Below are 22697 nucleotides of genomic sequence, written 5' to 3' on the forward strand. Positions count from 1 at the left end.
GTTCTACCTGGCTGGAAGCCCATTTCAGCTCAGCACCTCCTGCCTCATTATCAGCGGTGGCCCCTTTACCTGAATGGTGCTTCTTTGCGAAACTGCTCTCGGAATTTGTGTTGCTCCACATCAAAACTTGCACATTTCTTGCGTAGGATTGCCACTTCATTGGCCTGTAGGGGAGCCACATGCTGCTTTGTCGTTATGGCGAGCTTCTTAATGTTATTCCACTTCTCTGGCAGTTCCTGCACACACACGCAGCAGAATGTATAAGTTAATGCAGACAGCACTGAGCAATCTAGCAGCTGCAACACTTTCCACTCCTAGCTCCAGAACCAAAACTAGATGCATTTGATGCCAAATCCTCATCTTCAAGACGCACACAAAAGAGTTGAACACATTGGCCTGATATAACAATGAAGCTGCCAACATCTTCTCCCTTCTGCAATGGGCAGCAGATCTAGCAGTACGCACACTTCACTTAAATGCAGGAATGAAGAAGATGCTGTCAGTGATTCTATACTTTGCCATGGGCAATGCTCTTAAAGTCTCCCCAAACTAAACAGATCATTTGGCCATTATCACATTGCTGTTTGTGGGAGCCTGCTGTGCGCAAATTGATTACCATGTCTCCTACGTTATAACACTATCATTATTCTTTCATAGGATGAGGACATCACCGCCAAGGGCAGCACTTGATGCCCGTCCTCAATTGCCTTTATATCGGACCTTTTATGACCACTGGGCATCTGAAAGTGCTTTACAGCTGATGACCTGGGAGATGGTGGAGTAGTGGTAATATCACTGGGCTAGTAATCCAGAGACCTACCATAATGCCATGCTCGGGTGGGACATGCGTTAAAATCCCACCACAGAAGCTGCTGTCTATCCATAACTGCCTTCCAATGTAGTGGCATGTTGGGCCATTTCAGAGTGCAGCTGTGGGTCTGGAGTCACATAGAGGCCAGACCAGGTACTAATGGTGCATTTCCTACCCTCAAGGGTATTAGTGAACCAGTTGCATATTAACAGCAAATATTTATAGTCCAGATTTATTAATTATTCAATCTTAAATTCCACCAGCTGCTGTGGTGGGACTTGAACCGCTGCCTCCAGAGCATTATCTTTGACCTCACGACGACTCGTCTCATGACTTGTCACTGTACCACTTAATTGGCTGTAAAGCACTTTGAGATGCCCCTCTGGCCTTGAAAGGCACTATACAAATGCAAGTCTTTCTTTCAAACCACAATCATGTAGAAATAACTAAATTGATGAAAATGTTCCCTTTTATAAAAAAACATTGGACCAAAAAGGTACAGTTGTTAAATGAGGTGTAACTGGATTTGTAAACAACAAATTACTGTTTAAACAGTAATTAAAAACCCTGATTACTGTTGAATAATCAGACTGTTCCTGACAAATAAGTTTAACTATTTAAGTCTTATTCATAATTCTATTTGTTACATTTCTATCCCAATGAGTATTAGGGATTCGGAATGATAATTACAAGATACAGGTTTCATTGTACTATTTTGCCATCCAGAACTGGTGGCGTAGCTGTCTAAGTGCGCAGCTATAGATGCACACCGGTTTCTGCATTTGGGCGATGGGTTTGGTTCTAATAAAAGCTTTTACTTCATCTGATTTTGAGTTCAGTGTGTTATTCATCACAATCCCACCAAGTTGGCCTGGACTTGTTCCAGGCTGACGATCCGCCTTGTCAAATGCAAAACTCAGTTGGCAAGGGAATAGGCCTTTGTAGGCCCTGTAAATTACACAAATTAACCTCAATTGACTGCCCGCCAATCAGAACCTGAGCCACCCTCATTGAAAATGGCTCAGGGCCGTGATTGTGGCAGCAAACCAGCATGGAGGCCGGCACGGCCAGATTGCAAAACCACTGCCTCTGCACTCATGTTAAAATCCTGGTCGCTTTCTTTTCTACGTGCCATTAAACCAGGGTCCTGACTGCTCTGCCAGGTCAGTGTATAAGTTTCCATGGTGGTATTCAAAGATCAGGGGCGAAATTCTCCCAACGAGAGACAAAGCGCTGATGCCGGAGTGAAAACCGGAGTGTTTCACTCCGGCGTCAGAGGCCGCTCCTCGCCCCCTATTCTCCCACCTGCAGGGGGCTAGGAGCGGCGCCGCGTTAATTTCGCGTGCCGGGTCTTGGCGCCACATCAAAGCGGCGTCGCGTAAATGACGCGGCCGGCTGCGCTTAAATGACGTCACCCGCGCATGCGCAGGTTGGCCGGCACCAACCCACGTATGCGCGGTTGCCATCCTCCCCGCAAGACATGTTGGAGTGATCTTGGGGGGGCGGCAGAGGAAAAAGAGTGCGTCTTTTAGAGACGGCGGCCCGCCGATCGGTGGGCACCGATCATGGGCCAGACTTCCACTAAGCACCCTCCTGGTGCTCGATCCTCCCTCGACCCCCCCCCCCCCCCCCCCCCACAGGCCGCACACGCGGTGTTCGCGCGCTGTTCACGCCGGTAGAGGCCAGGTGTGGTTGGCGCGGCGTGAACCGGTCGGATTGGGCAGGCCGCTCGGCCCAGGAGAATCGCCGCTCGACCGTTAGAAACGGCGAGCGGTGATTCTCCGAGCGGCCTGTCGTAAAACTTGGCACGCCGTTTTGGGGGGATGGGAGAATCGCGTGCGGGTGCCAGGGCGGTGTGGCGGGAGTCGCCCGGCACTCCTGCAATTCTGCCACGTGGCGTGGGGGTCGGAGAATCGCGCCCCAGTTGTGAGTCCTCATGGTGTTCTGACCAACATTTATTCCTCAACCAACCTGACTAATAATAAATTCCAACACTGAGTATAGTTCAAGAACATATTTGGCTGCGAAATGACATGGTGGCACAGTGGTTAGAACTGCTGCCTCACATGGCCAGGGACCCATGTTCAATTCCAGCCTCGGGTGACCGTGTGGAGTTTGGTCTTTCTCCCCGTGTCTGCATCAGTTTCCTCCAGGTGCTCCGGTTTCCTCTCACAGTCTAAAGATGTGCAGGTTAAGTATGGATTAGCCAAGCTAAATTGTCCCTTATGTCACAAAGATGTGTTGGTTGGTTGGGTGGTGTTTCAAGGATGGGGCGGGAGTGGGCCGGGGTAGGGTGCTCTTTCAGAGGGTCAGTGAAGTGTTGGCTAGGGTAGACCTGAGAGATGAACAGACACTTCCAACACTGATGAAGTTCAACTCAATTTTATTAACTAACTTCTAACTAACTAACACACGATGACTGTGGGTCTAATTGATGTTAACTTAGACCTAAACCTTGTCTGAACCAGTTGATTCTCTCAGCATGTGGTGTGAGTCTGTGCTGGGCTGGATGAGTTCTTGTTACACTCAGAGGCAGCACCAAAAATGAACGGGTATCGTGGTGCCCTCTGCCTTTATAGTGTGTGTATTCTAACTGGTCATTGGCTGCGGTGTTTGTACATGTTGATTGGTCCCTGTGTGTGTCCATCAGTGTGTGTCTGCACCATGATACACTGGTGTATATTATGACAGTCAGTGCAATCATGATGGGCCGAATGGCCTCCTTCTGCACTCTAGGAATTCTTGGTAGGAATTCTAAGTGCTTTGGACGTATTGGGATTATGAAAGGTATAAATGCAAGTTATTTCTTTAATCTCAGAATAGTGACTGTATCATGTATAACATGATCGTTGATGTAGCAGGAAAAATAATTTCAACTCCTTCTGCCAGGAAGTTGAAGAAAACTCAAAGAGGAACAGAAATGTTGCAAAGAGAAAAAGTGATTCGTTACAATTAAATAACAGAGAAATCAGAGCTAATTTTCCTCAAAGATCCACTGGAGATTGACTACAAAATCCAGGCCTAGATGGTGGGATCTTGCGGAGTTTAGAATGATTAAATGCTTGAGGGATAAGCCTGAGGAATCAAGTGGCCTTTCCGCATCCTTAATTGCTGTCTTGTTAGTGAGAGATCTGCATATTCCTCAACTGATAACTGAACAGCTTTATAAAATGTCAACACATTAATCAGAATAGCGATTCATTTAAAGCATATTCTTCATCCCTCTCTGTCATTCTAGGTGTTGCCAGTTTGCATTGAACCATTTTTCGGTGTCAGATGAAAGTTCTGTTCCAATGGGATGTTGTAAATAACACTGAGCAATTTTACTTAGTTTCCTTGAGAAGCTAAAAATTCCTCCTGAGGTGCTGCTGCCACTGTTCACAAGAACGCATCTTGTTTCACACATGACTAAAAGAACTGCTTCTTTTTCTAAATCGGTGACTTCCATGCAGAAATTTAGTAATGCAGTCTCACGTGACAACAAGGTAACTTGAGAGCTGATTAAGAATGCTTAAGACTGGCAAGGAAAGGGGATAAAATAATAGAAACGTCATTGCTTCAAACTGAAGAGTGGGCCACACACAGAGTTGTGAAATTGGTGAACACACTTTCTTAGAAGGCCATTGATGCAACATTAAATAAGGTGCTTTTGAGATGAACGTACCTGCGCAAGAATAGTATTAAGGAATGTGGAGAAGAAGGAGGAACTTGGGATTAAAAATATCATAACTAATGACAATGGTGGGGCAGTATCATTTGGTCAAGTTACCTCTTCCGATTTTGTCTTTCAAAGCAAAAAATCAATTTCAGATAGGGTGCCTTCATTTGGCGCCCCTTTTCTTGACTGTTGAAGGGGCCAATCCTCCTGAGGCAGTTTCTGCCGGAGATGCCACACATGAAGCTACCAAGAATCATTGTGGGCAGTTGTTCTTAGCATTGGCATCTGTTGTCAAGTGGCTGTAACCACTGATCAGCATGGTGATCCATGCAGCATAAAGCAACTGTCACCATTTTCCCTGTCAGGTGCAATAATCAATGTTTAGGGCCTTCTTGTCAACCACCGTGAATCTGAACTTTGAGCATCCTATTGATTGCCTGGTTCTCTTATCTCATCAGATAGAAAGTCCTTGGGTATGCAACAATCTTCCATCTTGTGGATGTGCTCAAGTCAATAAAGCCACCTCTGTCTGATCCACTGAATCCCTACAGTGCAGGAGGCCATTCAGCCCATCGAGTCTGCACCAACCCCCCAAAAGAGCACTCTACCTAGGCCCACTTACCCGCCTAATCCCCATAACCTTGTGCATTGATCATGGTCAATCCACCAAACCGGCACATCTTTGGATTGTGGAACGGAAGTGGAGCACCCAGAGGAAACCCATGCAGACATGAAGAGATCGTTTAAACACCACAGTCACCAAAGGTTTGAACTGAACCCGGGCCCCTGGCGCTGTGAAGCAGCAGTGCTAACCACTGTGCCACCGTGCTGTCCCTCGATGAGTGAAAATCAAGCTCTGCCTTTGAGAAGATTGTTGTGTTTGTGATCATGTTCCCATTTAACATTCCACAAACCATTCCATTCTTCCTCATGAACTAGTGAAGGAACTGCACTGCATCCTGCAATGATGTACATTTTTTCAAGTGTAATTAATCAGCCCAGAACTTAGGAGAAGTGGGATCATTCATGACTCTCCATGTGAAATCCATCCAGAAGATTGAACAAATTCTCATTCATTAATTTCTTCTGGCTTTTAATATCTCTGCATTCTTGCAACCATCAAAAGCTTTTCAGTGGCATGTAATGTAAACTATGATGTTCAATAGTAAGCTTCAAAGTAGATTGATCTGGAGCAATTAAGCCCTGGCAGGGAGTCTGCCATCTTCGTCATTCCGAAACCTCAAGATTGCAACTTGTGAGATCTTACTCCCGTTTTATGATTTCTTCCTCAGCATGGAGATTGTAGTGTTACTTCCTTTGACATCTGATCCAACGAGCAGATTGGGTTCGTAATTTTTAAATTTCATTTTGCAGTGATATTCTTTTTTTTTTCTTTTTAAAAGTAAATTTAGAGTACCCAATTCATTTTTTCCAATTAAGGGGCAATTTAGCATGGCCAATCCACCTAGCCGGCACATCTTTGGGTTGTGGGGGCGAAACCCATGCAAACACGGAGAGAATGTGCAAACTCCACACAGACAGTGACCCAGAGCCGGGATTGAACCTGGGACCTCGGCGTCGTGAGGCAGCAGGGCTAACCCACTGCGCCACCGTGCTGCCCTTTGCAGTGATATTCAAACTAACATGAGCTCCCGTTCATACACATGCAGACAGTCCATCTGCCATCGCTGCAAAGCCCCATCAGGCTAAGCACGAGCCCGTGCGAGATTTACAAAATATTGAAGGAAGATGCTGCTTTTTCTTGCAAAGTCTGGCGAGATTTGCTTTTCGAAGAAAGATAATAACAGAAACAAAAATAGCAGAGCCCGAAGGTTCGAGTGATGTCTTCTACAACTCAAGAGAAGGTGATCTTGTTGAAACAACTCAGATTCTGAGGGGAATTGACGGGGTGGATGTTGAGCGGACGTTTCTCTGTGGGGGTCTCTAGAACTTGGGGACACTTGTTTTAAAATGTGAAGTTTCCCTATAAGGCTAAGTTGAGGTACAATTTCTTCTTTCAGAGCGTCATAAGTTTGTGGTATTCTCTTCATCAGAGAGCAGTGGAGGCTGGGTCAATGAATCAAGGTGCAATTACATAGGTTTTTGATGAACAAGGGAGTCCAGGGGGCGGATGAGAGAGTGGCTTTGAGGCTACAGACAGACCGGCCATGATCTTATCGGATAGCGGAGCAGGCTTGAGGGAGCGAATAGCATACTCCTCCCAATTCTTGTGTTTTTGTAAGTGGAGCAGTCACAAGAGCAATAGTTCCAGATCTAGATTCTGATAAACTGCCTGATAGTACCAGGCAGGAATCTTGTATTTCGCTGGTCAAAGATAGACCATCCATTGGAAACCAAGTCAGCATGGAAAATAATCCATTGGTTTTGCACACAGATGGTTTTTATTCATTTATGGGATGTGGGCATCGCTAGTTGCCCTTCAGAAGGTGATGGCGATTTGCCTTATTGAACCGCTGCAGTCCTTGACATGTACATACACCCACTGTGCTGTTAGGGAGGAAGTTCCAGGATGTTGCCCCAGCGACAGTGAAGGAACGGCGATATATTTCCAAGTCAGGGTGGTGAGTGACTTGGAGGGGGACCTCCAGGAGATGGGGTTCCCAGGTATCTGCTGTTCTTGTCCTTCTAGATGGTAGTGGTCTTGGGATTGGAAGGTGCTGTCTAAGGAACCTTAGTTAGTTACTGAATTGCATTTTGTAGATGGTAGACATGGCTGCCAATGTTCGTCGGTGGTGGAGGGTTTGAATGTTTGTGGATGAGGGCTGCTTTGTCCTGGATGGTGTCAATCTATGCGTCCCCCTCTGAGGAGTGATGAGCATGTGGGGAGTGTAGATTTTCTCCTAACGAGTCCCCTTGAGCAGAAGTACATGTCAGAAACACACTGGAAGTACCTCAAACCAGGTAACGGCAGATGATTCTGTCAAAAGTGAAACCCTTGATTTGTGGAAAACATAAATCACTCGGTCCACAGTTCAGGATGAAACTTGAGAGGTTCCAAAGGCTGCTTGTGGAGAGGCAACACAGCTTTCTTGAAATCTTCAAATAATGGTACACCAACTGAAACCCAAATATATGCTCTTGCTCTGCTAGCCAATGTCAGCTTTGAGCTGAATCAGCTCAGGAAAGACCTAATAAAGCCTGATCTTAACTCAAGATACATACGTCTGTGCAAAACAAATGTAAAGACAACATGGTGACTGTTCAGAGATTATGTAGCACAGCGGTTAGCACTGTTGCTTCACAACGCCAGGGATCCAAGTTAGATTCCCAGCTTGGGCCACTGTCTGTGCAGAGTCTGCACGTTCTCCCTGTGTATGCGTGGGTTTCCTCCGGGTGCTCCGGTATCCTCCCACAAGTCCCGAAAGATATGCTTGTTAGGTGAATTGGACATTCTGAATTCTCCCTCAGTGTACCCGAACAGGCGTCGGAGTGTAACGACTAGGGGATTTTCACAGTAACTTCATTGCAGTGTTAATGTAAGCCTACTTGTGACACTAATAAAGATTAATTTATTATCTCCATTAGCCTTGGGTGACTGTGTGGAGTTTGCAGCTTCTCACCATGTCTACGTGGGTTTCCTCCGGATGCTCCGGTTTCCTCCCAGTCTAAGGATGTGCAAGTTGTGTGGATTGGCCATGATAAAATTACCCTTTAGTGTCCAGAGATGTGCAGGTAAGGTGGGATTATTTGCCGCTGGAAAGAAAACAAAGAACGTTTTGACAGAAACATGGGGCGGGATTCTCCATCCACCCGCCAGGTCGGAGAATCGCTAGGGGGTGGCGTGAATCCGGCGGGACCTGGCTCCACGGACGGCCTGCAGAGTCCTCGGGGGGTGACGTGGAGGGATCTGGCCCAGGGGGGTGCCCCCACGGTGGCCTGGCCCGTGATCGGGGCCCACCGATCCGCAGGTGGGCCTGTGCTGTGAGGGCACTCTTTCCCTCCGCGCAGCCCACTGTCAACCTCCGCGTATGCGCCAACTTGCGCCGGTCAGCGGAGGCCCTTCGGCGCCAGTTGGCTTGGCGCCAAGTTCTTCCGTGCCTATGGGGGGGTAAAAATGCTAGGATCCCAAAGAAGGTCCTACAAAAAACAAAATCCAGGGGGGGGCTAGCCCTCCCGAATCTACAATTCTACCACTGGGCGGCAACAGCCGAGCGAGTAAGGGGATGGATCCAGGAGCCAGAAGCTGAGTGGGTGCGTGCGGAGGAGGCCTCCTGCATGGGCACCTCCCTCCGGGCCCTCGCCACGGCAGCACTCCCATCCCCACCCAAAAAACACTCCAGCAGCCCAGTGGTGACAGCCACCCTCCAATCCTGGAACCAACTGCGGCAGCAATTTGGCCTGTACAAAATGTCGGACAAGGCTCCCATCTGCAACAACCATAGGTTCACACCAAACTGACTGACGCCACCTTCAAAAGGTGGAGGCAGGACGGGGGGACACTGACAGTCAGGGACCTATACACGGACGACAGGATCGCAACACTGGACGAACTGACAGAGAAATTTCGACTAGTTGGGGGGAACGAGCTACGGTACCTGCAGCTCAAAAACTTCCTACGAAAGGAGACAAGGACGTACCCACAACCGCCACGACAGACACTACTGGAAGACCTACTGGACGCAAGTATCCTAGAGAAAGGGAACTGTAGCGACATGTATGACCGACTGGTAGAAAGGGACGACACCGTACTGGATGCAACAAGAATGAAATGGGAGGACGACCTGGGGATGGAGATAGGGTGGGGACTCTGGAGCGAAGCACTGCATAGGGTCAACTCCACCTCCACGTGCGCAAGGCTCGGCCTGACGCAACTAAAAGTGGTACATAGAGCCCACTTAACAAGAAACCGTATGAGCAGGTTCTTCCCGGAGGTGGAGGACAGATGTGAACGGTGCCAAAGAGGCCCGGCCAACCATGCCCACGTGTTCTGGTCTTGCCCCAGACTTGTGGAGTACTGGACAGACTTCTTCGAGGCCATGTCCAAAGTGGTGGGGGTGAGGGTGAGCTATGCCCGATAGTGGCGGTCTTCGGGGTTTCAGACCAGCCAGATCTATTCCTGGGGAGGAGGGCGGACGCCCTTGCCTTTGCCTCCCTGATCGCCCGCCGTAGAATCCTGTTTGGCTGGCGGTCAGCAGCACCGCCCAGAGCTGCAGACTGGCTGTCCGACCTCTCGGAATCTCTCCAAATGGAGAAAATCAAATTCGCCATCAGAGGGTCAGACGACGGCTTCCACAGAACGTGGGAGCCATTCATGCAATTGTTCCGGGACCTGTTTGTGGCCAACGAACAAGAGGAAGAATAGTCGGGTGGCCAAGAATCAGGGGAAAATGGACGGGAATCGGGGGAAGGTAGCCGGGGGGGGGGGTTCATTATGGGGGTTTGATGGCAAGCTAAGGCCCAAAACCAAACTATAAATAAATGCCTATAAACATGTGCCACGGCCATATTGGGAATGTAAAATATGTATGCCGGCTAAAGGGGGCGGCCACAATTGTTATTATGAAGATGCTTACCTGTAAATGTACATGTTAATTTTAGCGTGTGTTTTTTTTCTTCTCTAATAATTTGAAATATGTTGTATATAAAATATGAAAACTCAATAAAAAACATTTTTTTTTAAAGTTCTTCCGTGCCGGCTGGCATGGAGCCAAACACTGCGGCGCCAGCCTGCCCCGAATGCCGGAGTGGTTCACACCACTCCTTGGCGCTGGAGTGGCCTGCCCCGCCGGTTCACGGAGAATCCCGCCCATGATTCGGTCTCCGAGAGCTCTGGATGAGCTCATTTGGTGTGTTGACAATGTGTCAACTACAGTTAATGAGCGGGATTCTCTGCAAACCGATGGGGCGGGCCGGAAGGAAAGAGTGCCCCCACGGCACTGGCCTACCGACAGATCAGTGGGCCCAGATCACGGGCCAGGCCACCATGGGGGCACCCCCCCCCCCCCCCCCCCCCCCGGGCCAGATCCCCCCGCGCCTCCCCGAGGACTCTGCAGGCCGCCCATGGAGCCAGGTCCCGCCGGTAAGGACCTGTTGTGATTTACGCCGGCAGAACTCGCCGAAAACGGGTGGCCACTCGGCCCATCGCTTGTGGAGTACTGGACAGACTTCTTCGAGGCTATGTCCAAAGTGGTGGGGGTGAGGGTGAGCTATGCCCGATAGTGGCGGTCTTCGGGGTTTCAGACCAGCCAGATCTATTCCTGGGGAGGAGGGCGGACAGCGCCGGGGGGGCGCTGTCAGCGGCCACTGACTGGCATGGTGCAATTCCCGCCCTCCGCCAAAACCGCGGCGCTGGAGAATTCGGCAGCCGGCGGGGGCGGGATTCACGACTCGGACCGGCGGGGGGGGGGGGGGGGGGGGGGGGGGGGGGGGGGGGGGGGGTCGGAGAATCTGGCCCAATAACTTTGACAGGAGGACATCACAAGCGATGCCTCAGGATTAGAGTGGGGTGCATCCAATGGCACCACACACAAACACACTGGAAGAAAACGGGATGTTGAAGAGACAGCACCAGCAGAAAGCAATGAAATTAATTACTTAGAATTGAATTATTTGCCTTACAAGCTTTCTGTGCACATAACGGTCACATATATATTGCTATGCAATTAGGCACAACTGCATGGAGGATACAACCAATGAGAGGAACAAAATCACAGACATGTCAGGAACCTGCCAAAAGTTTCCAGAAATGGTGACATTTCAGTCACTGCAAAACATTTGCCTGGTGTCTTAATCGACGCCCTGATGATAAATCAAGGAAATCCAATGATCAGCTTAAATGGAAGCCAGATGGGAATGTTTTCCCACAGCTGTGTAACTTGTCTTGGACACCATAGATCATAGAATTTACAGTGCAGAAGGAGGCCATTCGGCCCATCGAGTCTGCACCGGCTCCTGGAAAGAGCACCCTACCCAAGGTTAACACCTCCACCCTATCCCCATAACCCAGTAACCCCACCCAACACTAAGGGCAATTTTGGACACTAAGGGCAATTTATAATGGCCAATCCACCTAACCTGCACATCTTTGGACTGTGGGAGGAAACCGGAACACCCGGAGGAAACCCACGCACACACGCACGCACACACGGGGAGGATGTGCAGACTCCGCACAGACAGTGACCCAGGCCGGAATCGAACCTGGGACCCTGGAGCTGTTAAGTGATTGTGCTATCCACAATGCTACCATGCTGTCCCAGATGTTGATCGTTTTGCATCACGTTTAAATGCACAAGTAGAAAACTATGTTTTTTGGCTACCAGACCTAGATGCCTTTTCAATCACCTGGGTAAGCTATGTTTGCTATGCGTTTCTCCCTCTTTCTGCCTGGAAAGTAAATGCTTACAGGAAATTGACAGTAATTCAGATGAATGAATGATCAGAACTCTGATGAAAGATCATCGACCTGAAATATTAACTCTGCTCCCTCCACAGTTGCTGCGGGACATGCTGGGTTTTCCAGCATTTTCTGTTTGTATATTTCAGATTTCCAGCATCTGCATTATCTTCCAGTCTAGGAAATACTCATTTGTCACCTCAGTCAAGAAAGGGAAGTGTTTACCAGCAGCTGATGTTGCAACGGGCTCCTTGGAAACAAAATATATTCAATGTACTCAATGCACAGTTGTTGGAACCATGTTTATTCAATGAACGAGGGAGACTTGGTGAACTAATGGGTGGAAAATAATGTAAAGTACGGAAGTATGAATTTTACCAAGTGAAAACAATATAATTCCAGCAATAATTCCAGCATTTTTGTCAGTAGGATTCTACTTCAGCAGCAGCTCTCAATCCATAATCTTCACCACTAGGAAGGACAAGGTTAGTAGGGGTGCATGGCAAACACCATCACCTCCAACTCTCCTTCTCAGTCACTCATTCCACTTGCAAATACAATCACCCATTTCTTTACTGTCGCTGGGTCAATATCCCACAACACCCTAGTTGCTAGCATTGTGGGAGTGCCTTTAACCCATGGACTGCCTGACACAAGTCAAGACGAAGGCTAACCACCACCACCTCAAGGACAACTGTGGATAGGCAGTAAATGCTGGCCTTGCTTGTGACACCCATCAGAGCAAAGGAAGATCATGTTTTCCAATTCTCTGTTATATTGAATTTGAGCTGCTTTGCTGATAGTGTTTGCTCCCTTGCACAAAACTCTGTTGCAGTAGGCGCAAATGTAACAACATTGCAATAATTGCCTGGGGCCACTGGTCAAACAGTCCACTTGGAAGACACAAAGGGCGGGATTCTCCGACCGCGCCCCCCCCCCCCCCCCCCCCCCCGGTCGGAGAATCACCCGGCAGCGGCGTGAATCCTGCCGCGCCGCTCCGACGCTGGCTGACGGATTCTCTGCCGCCAGTTTTCGGTCGGGGACCGTTAGCAGCGGCCCCCCCGGGCAATTCTCCATGCCCTGATGGGCCGAGCAACCACCCGTTTTCAGCCAGTCCCGCCAGCGTGAAATAGACATGGTCCATACTGGCGGGACCAGGCTTGAAGTGCGGCTAGCGGGGTCCTCGGGGGGGCACGGCGGGGGATCTGGCCCCGGGGGGGCCCCCACGGTGGCCTGACCCGCGATCGGGGCCCACCGATCTGCGGGCATGCCTGTGCTGTGGGGGCACTCTTTCCTTCCGCGCCGGCTTCTGTAAGGTTCCGCCATGACTGGCGCGGAGAAGAAACCCCCTGTGAATGTGCAGGAAACACGGCAGCAGTTCAGCGCATGCACCAGAACACGGCGGCAGTCCTGCGCATGCGCCAACTCGCACAGGCCCGCGAAGGCCCTTCGGTGCTGGTTGACGCAGCGCCAACCCCTCCAGCCCCGGCCTAGCCCCCGGAGGTGCAGAGGATTTCGCAACTTCCGGGTGGCCTGACGCCGGAGTGGTTCGCGCCGCTCTTGGAGCCGGCGATGGGCCATCCCATCCAAGTGCGGGAGAATTCCGCCCTTAAATCTGTCAGCATTATACGACTTCAAGTAAAATTTCACAATAATCAAAAAAATGCACACTGTATATACCATGCTGGAGAAATAGTAGAATTCTTCTTTGTTAGGTTGGATGACTAAAACAACAGAAAGGTCATACCTAATGTTATTGTGCGGGATTCTCCGGCAATTGGCGGGGCGGCCCGTACCGGCGACATGAGCAGCGCGAACCACTCCGGCTGACAAGCCAGGTCCAGCCGGGATGGACCATGTCCATTTCACGCCGGCGGGACTGGTTGAAAATGGGTGGCCGTTCAGCCCATCGGGACCTGGAGAATTGCCGGGGAGGCCGCTGCCAATGGCCCCCGACCGGCGCGGCGCAATCCCCACCCCCGCCAGAAAACCGGCACCGGAGAATTCGGCAGTTGGCGGGGCGGGATTCACGCCACCCCCACGGCGATTCTCCGACCCAGCGGGGGTTCGGAGAATCCCGCCCACTGATTTTGACAGAAAGCGATCTTTCTAATGAGATGCTCTAAAATTAAGAACTAATCTGGAAATATTATTGGAAATCATTCCAAGTGTGCATGCAAAATAATTGTAAATCACCGGATTTGTATTAGTTCCGGACGATTTTTAAATTAAAATCAGTGTTCACTTCGGTTCTTTCAGCAGTATAGCAATTAGTCTTACATGCAGGTTCAGACAATTAAAATAATACACCATGTTCCACTGACCTCCAGCAGTTTGTGCACTTCTTCAGGTAATTCTTGCTCATAGGTCTTCAGAAGTTCTATTGTCTGTTGAAGGGGCTCAAACATCTCATTCGTTGTAACCTGTCTCTCTTTCACAGCCATCAGATGACCCATTACACTTATCAACCCATTGAAGTCACCTTCTTCAACCTTCTGTCGCAAACCCCCTTCTGCCACTTTGATAAACTCTTTGAGATCAGTCAGACTGTACGGGGTGAGGGAAAAGGATTTGAAGAGAAAAGTGAATGAGGATCACACGAAGAAAACACATCAGTTTTACATGGAATTACCTCACAATAACAAGTAATTTGCCCCAACTAATCTGTGCCGACATATCTACTTTGTACGAATATCCTCCCATTCCAGTTAACTTTCAACATATAACTCTATTTCCTTTTCTCTCATATACTGGTCAAGTTCTCCTGAAAATATCTAGGCTTCAACCTCCCTGTTGTACTGAGTTCCACATTCTAAACACTCTCTGAAGAACGTTTTTTTTTTCCTGTTAGTGTTATTGGCAACTATCTTGCATTGATGGGCATGAGTTTTTGATTCTGCAAATGTGGAAACATTGGGCAGGATTCTCCCTTCTGGGGACTAAGTCCCCCCGCCGGCGGGAAAACCGTCGCCAACCACTCCGGTGTCAACAGCCCCCGAAAGTGAGCAATTCTCCAAACATTCGGGGGCACCAAAGGGCCGGCACGAGTTTGCGCATTCGCGGAACGGCCGGCGTAATCTCGCACATGCGCAGACCAGCCGGAGTATTTCCGCACATGCGCAGGCCAGCCGGCGTATTTCTGCGCATGCCCAGGGGTTCTCTTCTTCACGCCGGCCCCCGGGCAATATGGCGGAGCACCACAGGGGCCCGGCGCGGAGGAAAGAAGTTCCCCCCACGGAACCAGCCTGCCCGCAGATCGGTAGGTCCCGATCGCGTGCCAGGTCACTGTGGAGGCCCGCCCCGGGTTCGGATCCAACTGCGCCCCCCCCCCACCTCCCCCCACCAGGACCGCCCCCGCACACTTACCTGCCAGGTCCCACTGTACGTGAAGTGACTAATTCACGCCGGCGGGACTGCCCAAAACTGAATGGCCGTTCGGCCCATCGGGGCCCGGAGAATCGTCGGGGGGGGGGGGGGGGGGGGGGGCGCATTCCCCGACCGACATGGCAAGAATCCCGCCACCACCCGAAAAACAGCGGCAAAGAATAGGGCAGCCAGCGTCGGGGCACCGGGGCGGGATTGGCGCCTACCCCCAGGGATTCGCCAACTCAGCGAGGGTCGGAGAATCCCGGCCATTCTCTCCACATCTCCCCTGCCCAAAAATCGCGTTATCATTTTAAAGGTCATCTCTTGAATGACAATAAAAGCTCTAAACTGATCAATCCTTTCCAATATCTAAAATCACGAAATTCTGTACTGACCAAATCATTTATGCATTTTTTCCAGTGTTTCTACAGCCTTTTGTGATAGCATGGTGACCAGAACTGTGTACAGCATTCTAAGTGTGATCTCGCCAGGGTTCAACATAACTTCCTTACTTTGAATTATATAATCCCTGGAAGTAAACCCCAGTGTTTTGTTTGCATTTTTAATTGTTTTGTTGATTGGCAATGCTTTTTGTGATGATTCTTTTAAACCTATATCCATAGATTACTTTGTTCTTCTATCTGTAGCCATCTGAGATGGCCACCTGGAAAGGACCATGGGAATTATGGCCAATGCAGGACTCAGACAAATACTGAGCTTCTGTGTATTTGAATTGCAGATAACTAGACCTGATCGAAACCCCCGCTCGTTTGCATTTTAATGGCCCATTTCCCAAGAACAACAGGACTGCACTCAAGAAACTAGTACAGCCACAGACTGATCGCGCCACTCCCTTTACTCAGAGAGCCCAACTGCCAAGGTCAATGACCGCTAAGGACCCGCCCAGCCACCAAGGCACCCGCCCCTTTATTGGCCAAAATCGAAGGCAGCGATCGAAGCCCTGTCGAATTATTGGGTCCAAGATTAAGGACCGCTCCAAAGAGCGCGAAACCCGACAGGGATAAAAGGGGACACACTCATGTGCTCAGTCTCTTTTGGATCCGGCCTGTGCCAGCCTCCTTTGAATCCGCCCTCTGCCAGCCCAACTGCAGCAAAACAACCAGACAGCCAAGTTCAAGACTAACGATCGCTACCTGATGGATGAGCACAGCAGAGACAGAGCCACTTCTTCAAACCAGCCACATGAGATCAAGATAAAGATCTTATCACTTGAACAGTGCCGGTCGCCTGAAGTTAAGTGTAGGTTATTGTAGTTGATAGGTGTAGTTTAACTTGTCGTATATTGTGCTTGCATGTCAAAGTCACCCTTGTGTGTAAATAAACCATCTTTGAACTTGAACTGACTAACTGGTTATGTGATCATTTGACCGATATATGGGAAAGCCTTGTGGTTCAGTAAGAGAAATAGAAACACCCACAGTATTGGCGGCGCTGTTGGGACATAACATCATGTCATAAAACGAGCCTCAGTATCATATTGGCGACTCTAAAGAGCAACATTATTATAATATTCCATTAAATTGGCAACATATCCAATTCAGTTTTGTTTTAATTTAACAATGATGTTTCTCTTTTTTCTAACAACTAAATGTATCACTTCACATTTTATTGTTATGCTGCACCCTTTCTCTACATTAGTGACACCTACCAGTTTGGTATTATCTGCAAATGTTGTCATTGAGTACTTACTCCTAAGCCCAAATCAAAAAGGACTGATGAAATTAAGGAATTTAATATCAGTGCAGAAACAAATACTGGAGAAATTGAAGGGACGGAAATTCGACAAATCTCCAGGATCTAGGTGGCCTACATCCTGGGGTTCCAAAAGATATAACTGCAGAGTTTGTTGGTTATGACTTTCCAAAATTAAGAATATTCTGGAATGTTCCCAACAGATTGGAAATTAGGAGATGTGACACTTCTTTTCAAGAAAGAACAAAGAACAAAGAAAATTACAGCACAGGAACAGGCCCTTCGGCCCTCCCAGCCTGCGCCGATCCAGATCCTTTATCTAAAACCTGTCTCCTATTTTCCAAGGTCTACTTCCCTCTGTTCCCCGCCCGTTCATATACCTGTCTAGTTGCCTCTTAAATGATGCTATCATGCCCGCCTCTACCACCTCCGCCGGTAAAGTGTTCCAGACACCCACCACCCTCTGCGTAAAAAACTTTCCACGCACATCTCCCTTAAACTTTCCCCCTCTCACCTTGAAATCGTGACCCCTTGTAACTGACACCCCCACTCTTGGAAAAAGCTTGTTGCTATCCACCCTGTCCATACCTCTCATAATTTTGTAGACCTCAATCAGGTCCCTCCTAAACCTGGGCGCGATTCTCCGCACTCACGACGGGGCGGAGAATAGCGGGCGGCGCAAATTTTTACGGCGACGCTGGTCCGACGCCCTCCCGCTATTCTCTGAACCCCGCAAAATCGCACGTGATTGACGCGGCCGCGTTCCTAGCCCATTTCCCGGACGTGAATACGTCGGGAAATGGACCCTTCCCGACCGTCGTAAAACGCGCCCGTTTTTTACGCCAACTTCGCGATTTTTCGCGGGTGCGGAGAATCACGCCCCCTGTGTCTTTCCAACGAAAACAATCCTAATCTACTCAACCTTTCTTCATAGCTAGCACCCTCCATACCAGGCAACATCCTGGTGAACCTCCTCTGCACCCTCTCCAAAGCATCCACATCCTACTGGTAATGTGGCGACCAGAACTGCACGCAGTATTCCAAATGTGGCCTAACCAAAGTCCCATACAACTGTAACATGACCTGCCGACACTTGTACTCAATACCCCGTCCAATGAAGGCAAGCATGCTGTATGCCTTCTTGACCACTCTATCAACCTGCGTTGCCACCTTCAGGGTACAATGGACCTGAACTCCCAGATCTCTCTGTACATCAATTTTCCCCAGGACCCTTCCATTGACCATATAGTCCGCTCTTGAATTTGATCTTCCAAAATGCATCACCTCGCATTTGCCTGGATTGAACTCCATCTGCCATTTCTCTGCCCAACTCTGCAATCTATCTATATATTGTTGTATTCTCTGACAGTCCTCCTCGCTATCTGCAACTCCACCCATCTTAGTATCATCTGCAAACTTGCTAATCAGACCACCTATACCTTCCCCCAGGTCATTTATGTAGATCACAAACAAGAAGGGAGAGAGAGAAAACAGGGAACTACTGGCCATGTAGTCTGACATCAGTCATTGGGAATATGCTGAAATTTAGTCTTATCAATGCATTTGGAAAATCATAGTTTGATCAGACAAAGCCATCATGCTGTTACGAAATGTAAATTGTGTTGAACAAATTTATTAGAGTTTTTTGAGGATGTAACTGAATGGGTAAATGTGAACCCAGTTATGTTGTATCTTGGATTTCCTCATGGCATATTTTCCAATTTCTGCTTGTTTATTTGGAAAATATTATGGGGTGTTGAGAGGATTAAAGCTTTTGTCATTGATACTGTGAATGGCTGTATTAATGAAACATTTATGAGGTTGTAAGATAAGTAGTTTCTTTCCAAAGGAGATCTTCAAAGCATGTTTGCCTATTTTGTTAGTTTCAGGAGCATTTCAAAGACTTGCCAATGGCTCATTGGTTCTGTACATTGTGTATATGTAAAGAGCGGATATGGAGGATATATAAGGGCACGGAAAAGGCATTGGAGTATGGAAGGGGCATACAAAGTGGAGGGGCATGGGAGTATGGAGGGGATATGAAGAGGGATAGATTGGGTATGGGATAGATGACAAGGAATGGAGGAAAATGGAGTATAGAGAGGGCATGCAGGATATGAAGCGGCATGGCAAGCGCAAGGAGAAATATGAGGGATCATGGTGGGGGTGGGTGGAATATGAGGGGTCATGGAGAATGGGTGGCAGAATGTGAGGGATGAAGTCTAGAGGGCCTTACAACCATGTACAGGACTAGGATGATGTCCCAGTAAACCAAACCAGACCTTTAAACCTGCCTGCCAACCTGCATGCTTCTGTTGTCAACTTAGGCGTTTCCGACTCTAACCCAATCCTGGTTCCATGAGACTAAAATCTTGTGGGAATTTCATAACTTTTAGAAATAGGGAATGTAATGTTGAGAAATGGCTTGACTTGTGGCTCCTGACTCTAAGGAGAAAATCCGACTACAGGTTTTAAATCCTCTTTTCCAATGGAAATAAATCCTTAACACATATTTTGGGTTACAATCCTGAAATTCCCTTGCTAAAAACACTCTGGGCGCAACAAGGCCATAAGAACCATGACCACCTTCTCGCAGCACTTAGAGAATAGGGATGGGCTACAAATGCTGGCCTTGTTTGAGATGCCTGTGAAGATATTCAGCCAGGAGCATTTAGAATTAGAAGTGCACATACAGTTAAATCATTGATACTTTCTTATTTCCTTTCTAGACTCCCTCTGCTGGTATGTGTGTACATGGTAGACTTAAGTGGACAAAATGCACAATGTAATTTTCAATACATCAGAATGCCCATATCCCACAACTCCATTTTATAAAGTGTATTGGGCAATTGAATTTCAAAACCTTGTACAGGGCAATTTATGCCTATTCTCAAGAGTTTTACCAGGAATACGTTGAGCCTTACCTGTTCGTTACATGGTCAATCAGATGCTGTTTGAACATAAGGCTCCATTTTTTAATAATATTCAGCAAGGCAGACTTGAATGGCCTGGCATCAATTCGCATCCAGCTGTAAAATATGTTGATAGGCTCTAGATGATTCACCTCATCATAGATCTTTTCATAAGAGTCTACCTGTTCCTTATACTGCTGGAGTGTCGGGGGGCTTTCTGGCACACCATCTTCTGCATGAGCTTCAATTTCCTCAGCAGTGAGAACATGCCCATAGAGAAGAAATTGACGCATAAACTCCTTTCGGTCATCAACCCACAGATACGCATACTGGTCAAAGGAGTTTTGATAATTACAGCATTTTGCCATCATGTGTTGAATGCTGTCCATCAGATGTTGACGCGTTTCTATCAGGTCAGCCATGTCTTCCATATCAGCCTGAGAGCAAGGTTTTCAGAATCAGTAAACGACTAAGACACAAGGAACAACAAAGCAACTTACTCATAGAAACTGCAGCAACAAGCAAGGCAGGTGTGAAAACCACCAGCCCAAAGTTATGAATTCTCATGGCGGAATTTTTCTTCTCAGTATTCTTTCCGGCAGAAAAAATGGCAGGTTCCTTGCTGGGTTTTCCCGTTGTATTTTTGAATGCGTAGAGAATTGAATGGAAGGAGCGGGTCCCACAACACCATGGTGGCATGGTAGGCTTTGAGTGAGCCTGTTCCATCAACAATCTTGGCTTCTGACAGATTGGGGCACAGAATTAAAGCAGAAAAAGGAAAATCACAGACACAGGACTCCCTCCCCACCCCCAGCAGTGCCTCAGCACTACCCCTTGACACTGCCACCTGGCACCAGGGGGTCGCAGAGGGCAGTGTTCGGGGCAATGCCCAATTACTGCACAGGCGTGAACTTGTCCCTTGAGGTCTGTACTTACCTGTGCCCATGGCAGATTCTCTTTATCAAAGCCTGTTGTAAACTGGGTGCCTGACCTTTCATGGCAGGAACCCCTTTATGTCATTGGCAGGGCGGGGACAATCTCAATGGGAAAACCCGCCAGTGTAAAAGTCATTTTGAGACTCCAGTTGGATTCTCCATCCCCTCCGGCTTTCTTACCCACCAGAAACAATGGGGACAGTTAACCTGCCCCTTAGTCTATCACAGCAATTACTAGCACACTTATTTCCTTTGCAATAACCACATTGGGGGGGGGGGGGGGGGGGGGGGGGGGGTTGTAAGACCATCTTCACCTCTAGCCATGTATCAAGTTTGGTTTAGGTTACTTTACTCCCACGGTATTGCATTATCTAAAAGAAGCATATTAAATATTGCAGACATTATCGAACCATCTAATATACACAAAAATATCACCCTTTCTTAAGTTACATAATGATTGCCTATTCTAGTCTTAATTCATGATTGGAGTGGCGCAAGAAGAAAATTGTTGCATATGCTCATGCAAATGTCGATTCAAGAAACACTTTGCAAAGCTAGTGTAAACGTCAACTCAGGTTTTTCATGGATTAAAGCACATTGCGTTAATTTATTTACTGGTGATTTCTACAGTTCATTAATTTAAAGACACACGCAGCAACCTTTCGATATTCTTTCACCAATTCTAGCGGCAATCTCACAATCAATGAAACTCATGGCCGGGAATTCTCCTCTCTGGGGACTAAGTCCCCATGCCAGCGGGTAAAACGGCGCCAACCACTCCGGCGTCAACGGGCCCCCAAGGTGAGGAATTCTCCAGTTACCTCCACTTTCTCGGGGGCTAGGCGGGCGCCAGATGGGTTGGCGCCGTTCAAACAGTAGCCAAAGGGCCGGTGTGATCTCGCGCATGCGCGAGGGGTTCTCTTCTCCGCACCGGCCATGGCGGAGCCCTACAGGGGCCGGCACGGAAGGAAGAAGTGGAGGCCCAGGCCTGCCTGCAGATCTGCGGGCCCCGATCGCGGGCCAGGTTACAGTGGGGGCCCCTCCCCAGGATCGGACCCCCCCCCCCCCCCCCAGAGGACCACCCCAGCCGACTAACCTGCCAGGTCCCACAGTACGTGAGCTGAGTGATTCCCACCGGCGGCACTGGCCAACATCGGACAGCCGCTCGGCCCATCGGGGCCCAGAGAATTGCCAGGGGGGCCGCTGCCAACGCCCCGACTGGCATGACATGAACCTCCCCCCCCCCGCCCAAGAAACGGCGCCAGGGAATACAGCGGCCGGCGTCGGGGCGGGAATACGCGGAGTCGGAGAATCCCGCTGCATGTATCCCACATGATTTACCATGATGCCTTTGAGAAGGAATAATAAGTATGCAGCTAAATTTAAAGTGGAGAAAAAAATGGCAGAATGGGTTAACGAACATTGGCAAAATGCTCATACTACCATCTGCGGTGCCCCCAACTCCATATCCTCAGAGAGGGTGGGTGTGATTCTCCGGCCTCCCAGTTGCGTGTTTCTCGGCGGCGTGCTGTTCTCCGGTGGCGGGATTCTCTTCACCCGCTGTTGTCAATGAGATTTACTGCTCCGTCAGAAAACAAGATTTCACAGCATCTACCACTTGAACTCGATAAAAATATCATATTCCACCATATTGTCATCCGACATCAAGAGAAAAATGTGGGTGTAATTTAACCACTGTGTTGCTCCCAGCACAGATGAGGGGCGGGATTCTCACCCACCCGGCGGGGCGGGTGGTCCCGGCGTAGCAGAGTGGCACCAACCACTCCGGCGTCGGGCCTCCCCAATGGTGCGGAATTCTCCGCACCTTTGGGGCCTAGGCCCGTGCCGGAGCGGTTGGCACCACGCCGACTGCCGCCAAAACCGGCACCAACAGCCTTTGACGCCCGCCACCCGGTGCCGGGACTGGTCGAAAGGCCTTTGCCGGTTC

At 48.9% G+C, this 22697-nt stretch overlaps 1 protein-coding gene across 1 annotated transcript in view; it reads right to left on the reverse strand.

The window, feature by feature from the left end:
- LOC119953293 (dynein heavy chain 9, axonemal-like) overlaps positions 1-22697 on the reverse strand; it is a 686444-nt gene that overhangs the window by 536434 nt on the left and 127313 nt on the right. The window contains exons 17-19 of the mRNA XM_038777408.1: positions 19827-20251; positions 14148-14370; positions 70-236 (exon numbers count right to left, since the gene is read on the reverse strand). Of these exons, the coding sequence (XP_038633336.1) occupies positions 70-236; positions 14148-14370; positions 19827-20251 (815 nt within the window). The remainder of the gene's footprint in view (positions 1-69; positions 237-14147; positions 14371-19826; positions 20252-22697) is intronic.

Source organism: Scyliorhinus canicula, chromosome 18, assembly GCF_902713615.1.
Source record: "Scyliorhinus canicula chromosome 18, sScyCan1.1, whole genome shotgun sequence".
Classification (NCBI taxonomy): domain Eukaryota; kingdom Metazoa; phylum Chordata; class Chondrichthyes; order Carcharhiniformes; family Scyliorhinidae; genus Scyliorhinus; species Scyliorhinus canicula.